Here is an 18,195-nt window from a genome sequence, read left to right as displayed (position 1 = left end):
AAACCCGGCGTGAACGGTAGCCTCATCTTTGAGGACCCGGCAAAAGTTCTACGAAAGCGCAGCACCGGGGGAAAGCAGCGCAGCTCGCATCAAAAGCAGACTCCGTACCGTCGTCTGCTTTCGATGCTTCTTTCGATGCGACTTTCGGTACGTGTTGTGCTGCTTTTCTCCCGGTGCTGCGATTTCGTGAAACTTTTACCAGGTCCTCAAAAACCAGACTACTGTTCACGCCGGGTTTCAAAAACATGTTTCGTCAAATAATTTTAATCAAGCACGCAATATCACTTACGCTATTTTGACCGCAGCCTGCCAACCCACCTGCCAAAACGCTATCTGCCATGGATGGATGATAGCGGCTGCAGCAGCTTACATTGGCTAGAGGTGATATAACTCTACCTAAAGATGGCCGCCAGTGACCGCATTCGCGGAGCGGGCAAACGCGATCCAGCAATTGTCATAGAGATCAGTGCAGACGACCAAGGCTTTCGTTACCTGCTCGCAGCTAGCTCGTACTGTAAATGGGGCCCAAACCACGTGACCCAAAAGAACAGACGGGAACTGTCTGTAATACGGGCTCTTCAGTTTCCCGAGCATGCAGTGTAAAGCGTCGCGCAGAGAACGCGCACAACGTCTGGGCATGCGCTTGCAGCGGGACGCCCCAAACTGCTTGAGGGGCCCAAAGCGTCGAGGCCCCCTATACTAAAACTTCCTATCGTCTAGTTACACGCTTTGACCTCGTTAGACATTTTTTTTTCTCGGTGGACGTTTTGGCACGCGTATCACGTGACCTGTTGGACATTGCCACTGGATGGACACTTTGACTCGATGGCCATTTTAACTCGATGGACACTCAGACTCGTTGGACGGTTTGATTCGACGGACATCGTGACCCGAAACGTTGGTTCACCGGGATTATTGCAGCTTCCGTGGTCTGCCATCGTATCGTGAAACAGAGTGTTGGCTTGAACCGCCAAAAAAAAGCAACCCTCATTTTCGTTCGAATTAAGCGGAGTTTCGAGTACCGCGTCTGCGACGCCTCTGCTCACCTGCGAGTCCTTGAGTCCGAGCTTCTCGGCGAGCTTTTTCCTGTCCGGCTTGCTGATGTACTTCTGAATTTGGAAGCGCTTCTCGAGACCCTGCCGCTGGGCGTCCGAGAAGACTGCCCTGCGCATCATGCCGCGCCGGGGCTTGCCCCTGGCCGTTGCCGCCCACGGGAAGGTGGCCGGCAGCGGGAACCCTAAGGGACCCGTGGCGCCTCCGGGTCCTCCAGCGCTGCCGTGGAGCTGGCTCCGGCCGGGACCGAGGCCGAACTGCTCACCGCCGCTCAGACCCGGCCCCAAACCTGAAAGGAAGACGCCGACGAGGTTAAGTCAAAAAGTAATTAGCAACATTTCTCGTGATATCCATATGAATATAATACGTGGAATGCATGTGAATATAATACATGGAATGCATACATGAAATATAATACATGGAATACATGGCGCGTGACGTGATTCAGTCGGTAGTCATTTCCTTTTCACTTGTCTTCTCTCTCGGCATTTCGGGCACGAGGAGGAGAGGTGGATCGGCTTCCCCTTCACGTTGAGGTGGAAAGAGCGAATGACCATTCCGTGACGTCATGCACTTCGCGGCCAGAATTTAAAATTAACCTCTCGCCGTCAATATTGCTCCAGTTTTTTTTGTTTTTTTTTTTGCGTAAAAATATTTTTTTTACGCCCGTGTCCCAATTAGACAGTAGAAAATTGTTTTTCTTCTTTTCAGTGGCTTTTTAAGGAGCGATCATTTAAATGTATTTGAAAGACATTAAACACAAGTTTCGGGGAGTGATAAAGAAGACTATCAAACACACAGTATCACAATGTGGGCTTCAGAGCGTTATTAGCGGCGAGATGTTTCGGTGGCGCCCTCGTTCGGTTACCTTTCGTGACGTCATTACCTTGTGAACAAGAAGTTCGGTGGTGTTTGTAATGGGCATGGTGGAAGCCTAAAATAATAGCACTCTCAAAACAACACTGCCAACACCGTCAAAATTGAAATTCTCACATTCCTCTTATTTCCGTTGATGAGACACCCTTTGGTGACGTCATAGTCAGCATTCGGCCAATTGTGGTGGGCCGACCACAGCGACGCTTTCGATCGCTCACGTCGCCAATTGCCTAGAACCTTACCGTTCTCATTATCTGATTCCAACTGGTTTTGGTGCGTGATTTAGATTATTTTTTGCGCACCACTATTAAAAAATAAGAAAAAGGTTCGTCTTTAGTTATTTATACGGCGGGAGTTTAGTCTGCCAGAACATGGCGACACTGTTACCCACTGTAGATGAGCAGTTTAGCCAGTGCGGTACGACTGCTAGCCTGGGGGTCTTTAACGTGCACCACGCAGTAGTGATACACGACCGCATTCCGGTACCGCTATGCTACGCCGGTACCGCTATGCTACGCCGGTACCGCTACCCCGGTACCGCTATGGACTATCCTTCGCTATCTAAAAACATTTTTATTATTTTTAGGGCGCCGTCATTTTGAATTTTGCGGTGCCGGCGACTCCGTCTATAGCGGGTTAAAACGAAATACCGGCTGGGTGTCGGAGCACAGCTGTGTGGGTAGGCAGTGGTGTTGGTATGGGGGGAACTTGGCTAGACTTGGCTATTTTGGGTATGACTGGCACTTGCCCTGTTGAATCGAGGTGACTAATGACAGGCCATCTCCTTGCCTCCCCGAAATAGCGAGGACGAAGACGGTGGAGCGTTTTAGTTGAGTTTCTGGAACGAAGTAATACATGAACAGCTTAATGTAGTCTATGCAGGTAAGCTCTCGTCATTTGACAGCTGCATCTTGAGTGGTGGCACGTAGACGTTTTCGTACCCTTCCCATGCCACGGAGTGATTGCATACCTTGCAGTGATAACCCAATCGGAGCATCGGCACCGGGTTGAAATCGGTCTACTTGCCTTAGACGAAGTAGTCATGAGCGTAAACGTGACGATGAGTCCGATACAAAACCCTCGCGATTTATGCTCGTTATTGACTGACTTTATAACTGAGGCGCGGGAAATTGGAAGATTGGGGCAAAACTGTGTCAGCATTCCGTCACTATCTTTGTCAGATAAGGAACGTTCCTATTTAGACAAACAGTGACAGTGCATAGCGATGGCTAGTGAGCACGTGGCATCCAGGTGAAGCTTTTTATTCATGTTTGTTTGTTGTGACAATACAGTATTTATACTCGCTGTTAGAACGAATAAAATTCAGTTGTAAGTCAGCGCCTTGTTTGTCTACCTTCTTGTTCTTGTCCGTGTCCTTGCGCTGTTTTAATCTTTAATCATGAAATACCAACTAGCCCAAACTTCTACTTTAATTGACTTCATAAACAAGGATACTTGGAGAACGTATATAAAGCTCAATGACATTGCAGCTATACACTCGCGCTGCAGCTTCTTGTACTCATCGCACACCTTCCGCGATTGTTCTTATGCTTATTTAAATTAGGTTAATGCTTATGAAAATTAAAATTAAAGAAGAAATTGTACAGCCTATAGGCTTTAGCGGTTCGTGTTATTAACTTCTTGAAAACCGTCTTTCTCATCGCCCTCCAACGAGTGTCCGTATCTAATTTTCAGAATTATCGAACTGAACTAAAAGCCGGAATACCAGAACGGTCGATTCTATCCCCTTTTTTGTTTAACATTTTTGTTAATGACATCGCCACTATAGTACCGGGTCGTAAGCTATACCAATTCGCTGACGACACTGTAATTATGACTTTAAAGGATACTTCAACGAAATTTGAAATACATCTGTCGTGTTCAAAAATAGGTTGAATGTGATCCAAAATATCCGTGAATGACAATCGCACGTTTGTATTTTAAAACTGGTGGCTATATATTTCGTTATAAATGGCCCACTCTGGCAAGCGCTCGGAGAACAGCCAGTGAAGAGCACGTGACATCCAACGCAATCGTGACGTAGTTCGTCTCGGGAGTCGGGACTAGTAAAGCTACTGCGAGGCTGATGTTGAGAGGATGCCTTGGTCGTTCCAGCCACCGAAGCGGCTGCTTTTGTAAGAATTTTGAGTGACCCATTCAGTTTCGCCACTAAATTCAGCAGGAATATTTTCGCTAAGTTTCCCCGCTAAATTTAGTGGGAAAAGTTCCCCACTGAATTTAGCAGGGAAATTTTCGCTTAATTTAGCGGGAAATTTATCGAAAATTTCCTGCTTAATGGGAGGGGAGTAGGAGAGGAAACAGGGGCATACCATCCCCTGCGTACCCTAGCTCCCCTACTCTCCTCAAGAGCTGCGCTCTAATTTGGCATCACAGAGAATTGTAAGCGTCTTTCATTTTTTTTTTCTCACTTGCCGCCTGATCTTTTTAGCCAAATGTTTTTGGGCAAAGTTGAAAAAAAAAAAAAAAGATGCTGAGACGTATTTTGTACTAATAAGAAACTGTTGGTCTCGGCCCCTATACCGTTTCTTTATATTTTAGACGCATTCTGGCTTAGTAATCTGTGTCATTCTTGAACGCCTGCCTTTCTGGAACAATGTTTGGTATTTTGCTCTTTATAGGACGCGTGACTTTTAGTAGAATATCCTTTCATGGTATTACTTTTAATCACATAATACTGTAAACGACTTATTTTTTGCGGGCTCAATATGTCGTGATTTAGGTCAAACCTGAAGTTTTAGAATATTTCGCGAGGGTTCCACTTTTCGCGACGCGGTGGAATCCATCTCAGTATAGACCGACGCGCGGAGCGGCTCTGTTTACCAACACGGCCGGAAGGCCGCGCATGCGCGGTAGCTATGTGGGCAAAAGCACACCGGCTCTCCGTGTTTTCGCCATTGCGTTCTATGGCGTGCGCTCGTTGTTGACGTTGTAGGAACGCTTTTAGCTTTATTTGTGCGTCGTATATCCTCACAACATATGTCGTATGCTATGCCCGACTATTTGAGCTCGTTGCCCGAGCCAGAACGGCAGCGGTATCGAAACAAACTGTAAGTGGACGGCGTGGCCTGCGAGGATTCTTACGCCGTAAACAAGGCCTGCTGGACTTTCGACGTAAAGTTGCTGCCACGGAAGTCGACGGCTCACGTCGTTGTTTATTTAGTTTTTTCGCCAAGCCAGTTCACGGCCGACACGGTGCAGGCGTACAAGTCTCTCGAGGTCTACGATTACTTCGAGTCAGTTTCCGCACTGCCGGCGGGATAAGCAGACTGTGGGTCTGCGGAAGTGTGTGTATTCATTAATTGATTAAATATACACAGCGTCTTCAAGTCAAGGTATGCTATTTTTCCTACCCTCATGACCACAAGGCATGACAAGCAGTAACGCTTTGTCCGTTCTCCAGTCTTGGCGGTAACAGGTTACAAGTAACGGCGTTGTTGGTAACGCGTTACTTTTTCAGTAACGTAGTAACCCACCCGTTACGTTTTCGACACAGTAACGGGTAACGCACCTATGTTACTATTTCAAGTAACGTAGTTACGTTACTTGTTACTACTTCACAAGTCTTATAGAAATTACACTTCAATCTTTTCCGTGTTTTAAACGTCAAACCATGTTTTTCTTTGCGTTTTTTCTCGTAAGTATTTAGGTGAAGCCGTAAAAAAAGATAAAGTAATTACGTTAAGTCTCTGTATGAACATAATGTTTCTTGGTGTATGAGCTGTACAGTCGAAACCGTAAAATGTGTTAAATCATAATTTTAAAAAGTAAAGCAGAAGTAAACCGTGCGTTACTTTTTATCGCTAGCGGTAATGCGTTCCTTTTATTTTCAGGTAACGTAGCTCAGTAACGCGTACCTTTTATTTGCAAGTAACGAGTAACGTATTTCGTTACTTTTTTTCGGTAACGCCTACAACACTGCCGTTCTGTCGCCGATCCCCTTTTGCTGGGTAGCGCGTGCGTAGCGAGCCTCCGACGAGCGTTTGGAAGGTGCTTTGTGCGAGAAAATCATGGTAACAAAATCCAGGTGGTCTCGATCAGACGACGGTTTTCCTGCGCATAAGCAAGCCTCGGGACGGAGATTGAAATGAAAGCCGCACTTGCCTTCAAGAAAGTGTTAGCCGCAAAAACGGTCGTTCGCGCGAGGCGACCATTCTTTTCGATCCACGGATATTATCCACCTTCTATGCCTTTCAGAGTCTGCCGGGAACTTGTGGAAACTCACCCCGCTGCTTTTCTTGTACATTTTGGCGCAATTAACGGCAACACAGCTTCGCGGCATACTGAAATGCTATGACGCTCATGCGAAACGTGCGCGCTTTTGCCCACACCCCCCGGATCCGGCGCGATCGCAGCGCCGCCGCAGCCCCGTGACGTCAAGCCCGCGTGTCGGTTTATAGATTCCAACGTGTTTACATTTTACCGGGATTGTTCGCGGGACCCATTTTCTGTGAACTGTAGGTTCGCGAAATTCGCGATAATTAGGTCCTCGCGGAAACTAAGTCGTTTACAGTACTATGTTTCGCGATATTTTATTTTGCTTTTGCATGGCTCTTGCTTTCCGTGTTAATAGTGTATGCATATGAAGCATGGTGTAAGGCTAAAAAAAAACAATAAAACAACGGACGCAAGAAGCAAGACACAGGCGCCAATCACAACTATATTTGAAAAGTGCAGAAAAACAGAAAAAGAAACACATATCTCGTCAACCTTTTTTACGCCCACGCATGCCTGCTTGAGCGAGGGTTACCCAATTTTCTTCAGCCACTCACGAAAACTTGTGAAAAGATATCTTATCCCCGCGTTATACTGTGTAATAGATGTATCGCTTACGCATTGTGCGCCCCTTTTCTTCTTAAAGTATGCTTCCATTAACTCGTGCGCTTTCTGGCTCTTTTCCTTACAAAGAATCGTTGACTCAGAAAAGTGCTGCTCACACTTTTCTGCGCCTTACACCATGCTTCATAACGTTTACCAACTAGCGCAACTACAAGTTCTTCTGTAGCGTATGCATAGAATTCTGCCGCGTAAATTATTAACGTTATAACTAGACTGCCTGTCGTATATGAAATTGTTTTTACACTTCTCCAATTGTTTTTTTTTTGTATTTCGCGTAGTTACGTATCATTTTTTTTTGTTTTTTTTTATTGGAGAATGGTATTGCACAAGTTTCCTATGGCTTTGATGCGTTCGCAATACGAATTTTCCTCTTTGCTGGTAGTGTGCTGTCACATGCTGTAAGTAATTATATTGAATTTACTTTTTATTTTCCTTTAGTCCGGAAACAAACTTTTTTTTAGCACTTTTGATTTTTTTTATTTTCCTTATGTCCGGAAACAAACTTTTTTTTAGCACTTTTGATTTACTGTTTAGCTCCTCTAGCGCAGCATGCTCACCAAAGTGGGAATCATCATAGAAGCACCAGATGGCTCTGATGAACCCGTGTTTGTGCAAAAAACATTATGAGTATTGCTATTATTATTAATATTTTTATTTCCATTATTATTATTATTGTTGTTTGTGCAACCGACGGCGACGCTGTGACAGCCAGACAACCATAGATTTGTTTGGAAATAGCATGATAAAAATAACCACTAACTCATGCACGACGTCCGTCTCTCAGCCTTTTTGCCCATATCCTTGGCGGTTCCAAAGCTGTGTCCGCAAGCACTCCCCCCTCCCCCCCCCCCCCCCCAAAAAAAAAAAAAAAAAATACCGGTTTGAGGGTGCAGCATGAGTTCAGCGTTGGTACAAAGCAACGTTACTAAAACACTCAGTTGAGAAACTCGCCGTCGAAACTTGGGCCGCTGGTGTCCAACGAGACCGAGCTAAATTCGACAACAGCACCACTCTTTATCATTTGTCTGTACTGTGGTCACATTGAGCTTTTAGAAAGCATGTTTTTGCGTAAAAGCAAGCGGAAAAGACTCTTTTCGTTTGAAATTTATTGGAGTTTATTACAAAATGGTGGGCGCGTGATGTTCTTAAAATATTTAGTTTGCAGGGTTTGCGGCACAATTAATATTCTTTTTATAGAACCATGCCTCAGCGGTGCTTTCAGGTAGCGCGTCCCGACCTAGGTGCATTTTAACTTCGGTAGTAAGCCGCGGCGCGTCCGCCGGGGAGACGGGGGTGGCACCCCCGTAACCCCTTCCGCTGTATCTATTTCGGCGCCACAATGGCCGATTAAAGCCAAAATAGAAGTAACTTGCAGTTACTCGAGTGGCCGCTGCGGGAGAAATGGTGGCGTTGTGTTCGCCATTAGCTCGTTTCTCGAGGACAGATCGGGGCCACTTTTTCAGAGCAGTCTCTGTGACAGTTTCCCAACTGAGTGTTTTAGTAACGTTGGTACAAAGTTATGCGATAAAGGTTCATAGTACCTTGTCAGGGAGGAAAGGTAAAAGAAACCGAGAAGTGCGCCCTTATAGACCCTTTCTCTAAGGGCGCCGCCATTTTGAATTGTCGTCACTTCCAGTATGAGCGAAAACATCGTTTTGCCGTCACCACGCCAGTAGAAGACACTTAGTATCGATATGAGCGTAACCGTCACACATTATCGTTTTGCCTCCCCCTTATTCTTTTACTAGTTGCAGGTTGAAACGCCTATTAGGTGACCGAGGACGAGAGTACACAGAAAAGGTCTATATATATCTTTGCCCTCGTCCCCGGTTCGACGTTCCCTGTACACGACGTCGAACCAACGGTACCGACTTTCACGAGGTTTGAGTGCGCACGTACGCAGGAACCAGATTTGCGTGGAGTACAGCGCCAACAGCGTTACGTCAGGGTCTCGCGTTGGTGTATAGAAGAAGCAAAACAACGAGAATAGACCTTTCTTTTTTTTCTCCCTCTCTCGAGTTTTTTTTTGCAAGCGATACACTGCCCAAGAACTACGCGCTTTTTGTAATTATATTATTAATGACATTTATTGCCTCTATAGTAGACATTTTGTTGTTACTTCGTAATTATTTTTGTCAAGAACTTCTTTCGGGACGTGTTTACACCGAACTTCGACAAATAAAATAAAGTCACGAGGGCAGAAAACGAAGCGTTTTTATATAACAAGAAACAGCGGCTATTGAAGGGTATTTCTCTAGGGTCTATCACACCCGAAATGTTTCCTTGCACTCTTTAGAAAATACCTCTCAAAGGCTAAGGGAAGTATTGTTTGATTATCCAGACGCGTTGCATCGAGCCTTGTTCCTCGGCTGTCGGGCCGAACCTCGGAATTCATCACCAGTCGTAAACAGCTTTGATCCACTTGCTTTTTTTTGTTGTTGATTGTCGTGTTTCTTGGGCGAAAGGGTGCGGCTACAGAGAAACACGATGAACGCGATCACGAACACGGACGGGGCTGGCTACTTAGTGGCCACTTGTACCACGGCGTGGTTATAGCGTGGGTGCCCTCCGGTAATGGCGGCACCACACTGGGAGCGATAGTAGGCGCATGCCCAGAGGGCTGCTAGGCAAAAAAAAAAGGCCCGTTGGTGGTTACGATAGTATCGCGAATACCTTTCAGGTGCGTGGCAAGGGCAAAACGATGTTTTCCCCTACCGGAGGTACCACGATTCAAAATGGCGACGACTGAAACGGGAAAGGTCTATAATGTATTTAGGTTGTACGCTTCCTCGCCTTTTAGTTCCTACTTGATGTTCCTCTCTCTCTCTCTCTTTCTCTCGTTATGATAGAGCTTAATTTTCTTCAATATTGGAACAGATAGAGTACTAGAGGCTTTAACCAACGTCGTCCGTTTTTTTATCGTTCCCCATCTCAGGGTTTACAAGATGTCGATTGATTACCAGCTCGCCTGCACTCTCTCACTGCTTACAAGTCTTTAACTCCTTTGCTCACGATGCCTCCCCCCCAGCACACACACACATACACACATACACACACACAAACACGCACGCACGCACACACACACGCACACACACATACGTGTTCTTTTTTTTTACTTTTTCATTTGCCGAAGGTTTCCTCTGTGTCACCGAAAAAATGGTTCGACGTTGCCACGGTGTTCTTTCAAATGACGCGGAAGACCTTAGGAGCGAGACGACGATATAACTGCCGTTTGGGTGAAAACGCCGCGAGGCGGATGAATTTATGGCTGGAAAGCCACTAGCCTACGACAGCATCTTTGGATTCCCTTTCACTCTTTCCTCCCCCCCCCCCTTCCCCTCCTCCCCCTTCTCTTCTGCCATATTTTTCTTTCTTCTCGGTCCCGCGCGCGCCTCACGCGCCAAAACAAAGGCTCAGACCACTCGGTACTTCCCACGAAAACAACCTCGTTCGTGGGAACATATATTCGGTCTACACTTTTCGTGCCTATCTGAACCCGGGGATAACGGGTTCTAATACTAATTCCTTTGTTCTTTCGTGGACGTAAAATTGTTTTGGGGGAGAGGCATATCGACAATCTGCTTTAACAGACGAAACTGGCGAAGAAAAGAAAAAAAAAGGGGGGCACGCGTCGTGGGGCATAGCGCTGCGGGACGGTAGATGGCGCTGCTTCATAGAGGCCGATTTGCTTCGGCGCGTCCGCGCCATTTGACGGCGTTGGCGAAAGTATGTGAAGAGGTCGTTTTGCGCTCACGCGCTGTTTGCGCGGTCGACGGCGACGACGGTGGCGGCGTTGGGTTGGACGCGGAACTGGCGTCGCCGTTGTGTTGGCTCACTCGGTAGCTAATGGAGCGAACGCGGCGCGCCGGACGCAACGTGTTTATAATATACGGTCGGCGTGGCGGATAGAGCTGTGAACCATAGGCCTTTTTTTCTCTCGCTCTTTCTTTTTGTGTGTTTCGTAACGGCTCTTACTTCCCTATAGATATATATATATATATCGTATTATCTTCGGGTAAAGGATATGCTGAATGAGAAGGGAATATGGGAGGGAGTAAGGTTCGTATAGGCGACGCTGTGTTTGTAGGAGATGTTTGTTCGTGCTACAATTTCCTCGATGTATTTTGAGTGTTGCGGTGCGAGCCGCGAGTCGTCCATTGGCTTCGTCACTTTGTTTAAATGCTGCAGAACGAATGGAAGTTGAAAGATTATATCATCCCAAGTCTTGCTGGCAAAAAGGACACACTTTTTTACTTTTGGCGAAAAGAAAAAAGTATGTTGCAAGGAATTTCCTGCCTAGAAAAAAAGATGAAAACAGTAGATTTGAATACGTTTTGATTGTCAAGTTATGGAGCGCAGAAGCGGCCGCGGTGGAAGTTAGCGTGTTTTTTTTTTCCCGACTGCCAAGGGTTGCATGTTTGACTCAGTCTCCTGCCATGTGGTTTTTGCCTCTACGTTATTTTCATTTTTGTCTATAACTTTATGGACATTAGAAGATGTCGTAAAGTAAATTGTTAAGTTTAGACCTCTTTGTTTTTTTTTTTTTTTCAAAAAATCGTTAAAACTAATTTTTTATGATTTTTTTATTAACATTCACAAAACTCTGCGATCTGCTTAAGTCAAATTTATAATTTTGATCTTCATCCAAAACCCTAAATGAGATTTTTATCAATTTATTAAAATAGTTCAGTTGTGGGCATTATCTCTAGCGGTACGATTACTTAAATATCATAAAAACTGGGTACGTTGCAAGTTTAAAACTAATTTTCCCCCAAAAAATATTTTATTTATTGCTCGTGTCCTCGTAGGAAAGATTTTTTTTACTGAAAATCATATTTTATATATAACTGTAATATTTTGTTAGTATGGTCTCCATTTAAGCCCCGACATTGTGAAGTTTGCGTTTGTATTTAGGGAGAAAGAAGGGCAACTTTATGAAGCTCAAGCGCCTTCTGTTCTTTTTTTTTAATATATATATATATATATATATATATATATATATATATATATATATATATATATATATATATATATATATATGTCTTTACGCGATATGACCACGTCCTGGTATTGTGATTCTTTTGATGCAAAAGGCGCAAAGCCAAAAAAATGTGAGTGAAAAAACAAAAAAAAAACGCATCTCAACGTGGTGACTGATGTTGATTGAGGCGAAGCTCTGGTGGGTGCTTGTCTGCGTAGACGCGGAGCCGCAGCATGCCGAGCCTTTCGTTTGCTTTCATCCATGTCACGCTGCGGTCAAATGCTCAAATGCGTATATAACCACGTTCCATACCACACATTCTCTTTCTGACATGGATGAAAACGAATGAAAGGCTCGGCATGCTGCGGCTCAGCGTGTACGCAGACAAGTACCGCCAGAGCTTCGCCCCAATCAACATCATTCATCACGTGGAGATGCGGTTGTTTTATTGCCCTACACAAGCACGGGAACACGTGCTCACGTGCTCGTAAGCACGTGAGCGCGTCAGCTCACGAGTAGGAGCACGTGCACCCGACGGCGGACGGACATACGGACATGGCTAGCCCCTAAGGAGCTTCGCCCCTAAAAACAACTACGTAGCAAAACAAAACCCAGTTTGATTTTTCTTTTGCCATGAGCTACCGGAGCCAGTTCATAACTCAGAGAGTGTCATGCGACTTTAGGCTTTATGGGTTGCCACTTGACCCAACACTCGCGGAGGCGAGCTTCGGTGTTGTATTCTCCTTTTGCGCTCCCACCTTCTTGGACCTTGGACCATCACGGCCGCTGGGGATCTGTCCGCAGCCGAACGGTTTTCGTGGCGGCATAAAACGTTGGCGCAAATGTAGGACGAGCGGACGCTTTAGGCGCGTATTATATATCTAAGATTACTCTATGCGGCAATGGCCTGGTGGACCATGGCATCATGGAGGGTTTTGGGAGGGACAGCAGTAGCAAGGACGTTGGAACGCGGGAAAAATGCTGAACGGAGGCGTCTCAGTAGCAATGTTTTGTGGCTGTGTTGGTCGAATTTTGGCACACTCCCTGCGAGGTAGAGGAAAAGCTGCTTGCAATCTGTTTTTTTATTAAACTGCCTCCTCAACTTTTTCATTTTTTTCTTACTTGCGCCGTTTTGTTTTTGTTTCTGTGGCCTCACAAGGAGTTCAGCACCAGGGCGTAGAGTTATCGGTCAAGAGGTATACCGATATATTTTAAGAATCCTTGAAACGCCCAAGATCGATGGCTTTGCCTGAATTGCTAGCTAAATACGAACACACATTTTATGACATTGGGGCTTAAACAGCGCCACACAAAAAAAATAATTACTGTGAAAGCTATGATTCTTGGTAGAAATCTTTCTGAGGTTTTGGGATTCTCAAAACATAGTTTTTCTTACTTTGTTTTCTAATGACCTTGCCCCCCCCCCCCCCCCCCCCCCCCCCCCCCCCCCCCCCCACGGGCAAAGGTCATTACTTCGGATGCTCCCCAATATATTTTGTTTGTCGCAGTAGCTTTAATACCTACGAGACCCTTATTGATCTGCAGATTAGGATTGTATGCACTCTCCATATAGTATAGACTAATAATGATGCCGGGTACAAAAAACATGACGGAGTTCGCTTAACGCCTTCTAGATCGCAAGGCCGTAAGCGCCGAAAACTTTACGTCCCAAATTGGGGGCCGACGTCGAACAAAGATTGGATACGATTGCTGCGTCGTCGGCGTTCGGCTTGGACTCCTGCTCGTGTCTGTGTGCCCAGCACAGGCCTCCAATGAGTGACGTCAAAAATGTCAACGCTACGGCCTTGCGCGAGCAACGCAGGCCTTGCCATATTGCGTTGACGCCTTTTGCTTTTTGATTCGTTTTTGGCAGGAGCGATAATAAGGGGATCTTGACTTGTGAAAGGGGCTACAAAATAATTGTTTTTAACTTGTTCCTCCTCACCTTTTTTCCTCGAATCAAAAGCAAAATGATAAATCACGTGGTAGTGACGTGCTTAAACACCGGATGCAATGACGACCAAGCTTCCACCCTGTTTTTTTTCAGCACACCACGGGACTGATCATTCGCCAGTGATGATAAGTGCCGTAACGGCATTTGGGCCGCAAACACAAATCCAAATATTTTTCAGTATGAGCCGAATTTATATGAAGCGAAACTGAGATGAACATGAATGTGTGCGTATCGGACTAGCTTTGAGCCGTGTACCGCGGCCACCTTTACATTTCTTTAACGCATATTAAGACCGATTTTAGATTAATACCTTTTGGGAACAATGGACCCCCAGATATACTCCGAATTTTAGCCAAAATTGAATTAGTTTCAGTTTCTAAGTTTAGCTCATTAAAAAAAAAATATATATTTGTCGACGAATTGATTGTTGACGAGCGCGCGGTCCGGGTGACGCGGTGCTTGTGTTCACTGCGTGAGCTGGGGTCGGCGGCTGACGTGTTTTAGCCACCGCGGATGTATCGGGGTGAAAAGGCGGGGAGCTTTCGAAGGAAACGAGATACGAAATGTTTTTCGGTATTTGAAAATTTGAAAAAATATAGCGGACTGCTATATTTTTCAAATTTTCGTACCGAAAAGCAGGTTTCTGACTTTCTATACTCTCTTCTTCTTTTGGTCCACTAAGCTATGCGTGCCTACACTCTGTTTGACCTTGTGTTGTACCGCTGGAAAGGCTACAAGCGCGAGCTCCTTGCTCTATGGCACACCTCGGCGGCACAAGCTCTCGTGCACCAAGGGCAGCTGCCAACGCTATGAGCTCGCGCTTCTAGCCTTCGCTGCGGTACAACATAAGGTGAAACGGAGTATAGCAAAGTTCCGAGTCTAATATCATTTATTCCAGCCCAAAATTTCTTTATGTGAGAGCGCACTCACCGGCGAGGTAGGAGGACCGGCAGGCGACCAGCGACTGCAGAGGGGAGTCGAAGAAGCCTCGAGGGATGGGCTTGGCCACCACCGGGTATGAGGCGGCAAGCTGCACCGCCGCTGCACTGCACGTCACTGCGATTCAGAGAGGGACCAAGTGTCAAGAGGAACGGTTGGCAATAGGGATGTGCGTTTAGTGATTTTTTTCTGTTCTAAGCGAATACGAGGCGAACAGTTCCTTTGTACAAATAGATTTTCGAATCGAAACAAATAATTTCGAAGCGAAGCGAATAGTTTGCGGCCGTCAGTACAGTTGTGTTAGAGAACCCTTGAAACTAGTGCCACTAAGTAAGCTATGCTTCAGAGTAACGACACTCGGCCATACTGTGGCTTAAAATCATGGTTGCTAGTTATCTGAAGCTTTATCTGAAATCATACGAAACGGTTTCCCGCTTTCCACAAATGTTTAAACAGTTCGCGGCAGTGCAAATCAATATTACACGAACTTCCTAACATCGAATCTAATGCTGAGAAAGTCGCACTTCTGCACAAGCACCAACATGGCGGAGCCCACAACAATGTCGCGGAAAGAAGTGCCGATACTCTAAGCGCAGTCCATTTAGTTTCTCTACTTGAAACTAGATAAGAAGAAAAAAGGACAATCGCAAAAATGTTTGAAGGGTTCTCTACCGTGATCTTTCACCAGCTCATTAAAAGGTATAAAAAGCGCGAAAAAACCGAAGACAAAGAACTACACGAAGACAACAGCACTGCCGGTAGTCCAAACACATGTTTTAATGCAACATATTTCTTTGACACTGGGCTCCTTTCTCTTTTGTCATAGCGCCCGTCCTGTTGTCTCCGTGTCTTCTTTGCCCTCATTTCGTTCGAGCTTTTTACACCTTTTTGTCACTACGGACCAAGTAGCCCAAACCCAAGTTTTGGTTCACCAGCTCGCTTAGACAATTACTCTTACTTCAATACAGTCACGTCGCATTAACCTCGACACTTCCGTCGCCCAGAAAAACGGTCCGTAATGTAAAGTGTTCGTAATAGTTCATCAAGGTCAATATCCCAAATAATGAACAAGAAGCATGACCACAAAAGACGCGGTTTATTTAGGGGAAAAAAAGTTATGTGACTCGTTTGTAGGAGCACTTTGGCGTTATCTATAACTATAAGAAACGCACTTCGCATTACTTTCTGGAGAGTAGACTTGTTGCTCCTATTTTTATTGCTACTTGTGTAGCAAGTAGCAATTGGCCTTGGTTAGTGAACTCATTTCAAATACCGTATTTTCCGGGCTATAGTCCGCAAAGGCCAATTTAGGCCTAAAGAAAAAAGTTTTTGTTTAGATAGTCCGCACCCTGTGCATAGTCCGCACGCCTTGCATAGTCCGCCCCTGGTGCCAAGTCGACACGAAAATCTTCTCATAGGCGGCACACCTTGACAGATGTCTGCTTTCTTAGCTCACAAAGAAGCGTGTATTATATATAAATCATCAATAACATAGTCTTTCAATCACAAAATCCGTCACGTCTCGTCATAATGAACGATCCTGAAAAACAAGTCCGCACAGCCTAAAATGTCAACTTTTAAACGTATATAATCCGCAGACTATAGCCCGGAAAATACGGTACATACTGCATACTGTTTCCGTTTTTTTTCCTTGATTTTTTATATTTTTTTATGTGTGTCTGAATTAAGGTTTGTTACACAAGATTTCAAACTTCGAAACCCTTAAAAAAAATACTCGAAGTCGCCGAATGGCCCTATTCAATTCGACCTTCGAATCAAATATGGCATTATTCGCTTATATATTCGAAAGTTTCGAATATTCTCACAACCCTATCGTTAATCAAAGAAACCATTTCTAAAATAGCCTTTTGAGTTTGTAATTTTTGTCTACTGGGGACGCTTTCTGATTTTGCGCAGTATGTTTCTTCTGACTGAGAATACCAGAAATCGCGCGTACGCCCACTGCTAGACGATTCGGCATTTTGTTTTTCGCCCGAGCGCTAAACACGTCAAGGGTGTCTACGGCGAGCGGGTGCCCCAAAATGCGTCTTTGACGCATCGCACCGCAAGGACTGTGCCAATAAAGGAACACATAGAGAGCTCGCACGGAACGCGCGATGACGAGAAAGCCAAGCGCGCGCCGCCATTGGGAGACACAAGGAAGTACGCGCCTTTTGGGAGTAATCAAACACACGAGGTGTGCAAGGAGCACACCAACTTGCTCGCCGTATATAGTATGACGTAGAGCCGCTAAATGAGCCATACGCTTAGAGTATCGGCACTCCGTTCCCCAATCTGCTCGTGGGCGCCGCCATCTTTGTGCCTTGTGTTGAGCAGACGCAACGTGTCGATTGTCACCATCCGTAAACCAGACTTCCTCAGCTTTAGATACGGTCTTAGGAAGCTCAGGTGACATCGTTTTGCTCTGTCGCGAATTGTTTTAACATGTCTGGAGGACAGAAAGCTGTTTCCTGCGATTTCGAATAAAGCTTCAGATAACTGGCAACCGCGATTTTAAGCACAAAGACGGCTAAAGTGTCGTTTCTCTGAAGTGTAGCTTAATTAGTGGCTCTATAGTATGACGGAGCCACTAAATTGTAGCCGCAGTATCGAAAGCTCGGTTGAAGCCGAGATGGTTGAGGCCTGTAACATCAGAGTACGCGCGCGAAACAGAAGCTTACAACCCACCTGGCAAACTCGTTTCACCAACAATTCCGTTTGTTGTCCAGGAAACACAAACGTACTTACACAATTCCGGAAATACGTGGCGCCTCCCCGTCTGCTTGAAGCATTAGGGACCTTTAGCGAACCGTTGCCGTGCTCCGCGTACCGCACTGGCGGAGCCTTTGAAACATGCTTTTAAGCGCGCGCCCGTGTGGTACCGTTACCGCGGGGCGTGCGCTTAAAAGCATGCTTCGAAGGCTCCGGTAGTGAGGTACGCGGAGCACAGCAACGGTTTGCGAAAGGTCTCTATTATGACTTTCCGATGTATGGCACGTGAAAAAGTATCCACGAATAAAAACTGCCTGGCAAATTGCTAGGAAATTGTGTTGCATACGTTAGTGGTTCTCAAACAATTGATGTTTCGCGGTACCCTTGTGGCTCGGCGGAGATGATGGGGAACCCAGTTCGTGGTGAGGGGAAGGGAAGGTTAATTTTGATAATTATTTAACAAAATAATATAAATAAGGGCTAGCGTGAAATAGACTATACTCTCATTGACATAAACACGAGAAAACTCACCAGAAATTCGGAATGTTTCTTCCTAATTTGAAAAGAATACGACTTTCATTGCCGAGTTTGACAGACAAGGCAGTGAATCGCGGACCCCTATATGCCTTCGCGGACCCCAAAGGGTCCGCGGACCGCCATTTGAGTACCACTGGCATACGGGAAACGTTATAACATCACGTGTTATCAGGCCACATGACGTCAAATTCTGCGCTAAATTTAGGGCAGAAATTAAATTGGTGTGTGCAAGTTAAGTGACGTTAATTTCCCCGCTAAATATATGGGAGAAATATAATTGGTGTAT

The 18,195-nt window shown here is 45.5% G+C and overlaps 1 protein-coding gene across 1 annotated transcript in view; it reads right to left on the bottom strand.

Annotated features, from left to right (window-relative positions):
- Nucleotides 1-18,195, bottom strand: part of LOC8032733 (homeobox protein Hox-A1a-like) — a 76,726-nt gene that overhangs the window by 18,876 nt on the left and 39,655 nt on the right. Inside the window, exons 3-4 of the mRNA XM_040499602.1 lie at nucleotides 14,640-14,777; nucleotides 1,047-1,354 (exon numbers count right to left, since the gene is read on the bottom strand). Coding sequence (XP_040355536.1) covers nucleotides 1,047-1,354; nucleotides 14,640-14,777 — 446 coding nt within the window. The remainder of the gene's footprint in view (nucleotides 1-1,046; nucleotides 1,355-14,639; nucleotides 14,778-18,195) is intronic.

The sequence above is a fragment of the Ixodes scapularis genome, unplaced genomic scaffold (genome assembly GCF_016920785.2).
Source record: "Ixodes scapularis isolate PalLabHiFi unplaced genomic scaffold, ASM1692078v2 PGA_scaffold1__304_contigs__length_218370807, whole genome shotgun sequence".
In the NCBI taxonomy this organism is placed as follows: domain Eukaryota; kingdom Metazoa; phylum Arthropoda; class Arachnida; order Ixodida; family Ixodidae; genus Ixodes; species Ixodes scapularis.
Note: the sequence above shows the minus strand (reverse complement) of the source record. Positions and strands in the feature narration are given on the sequence as shown.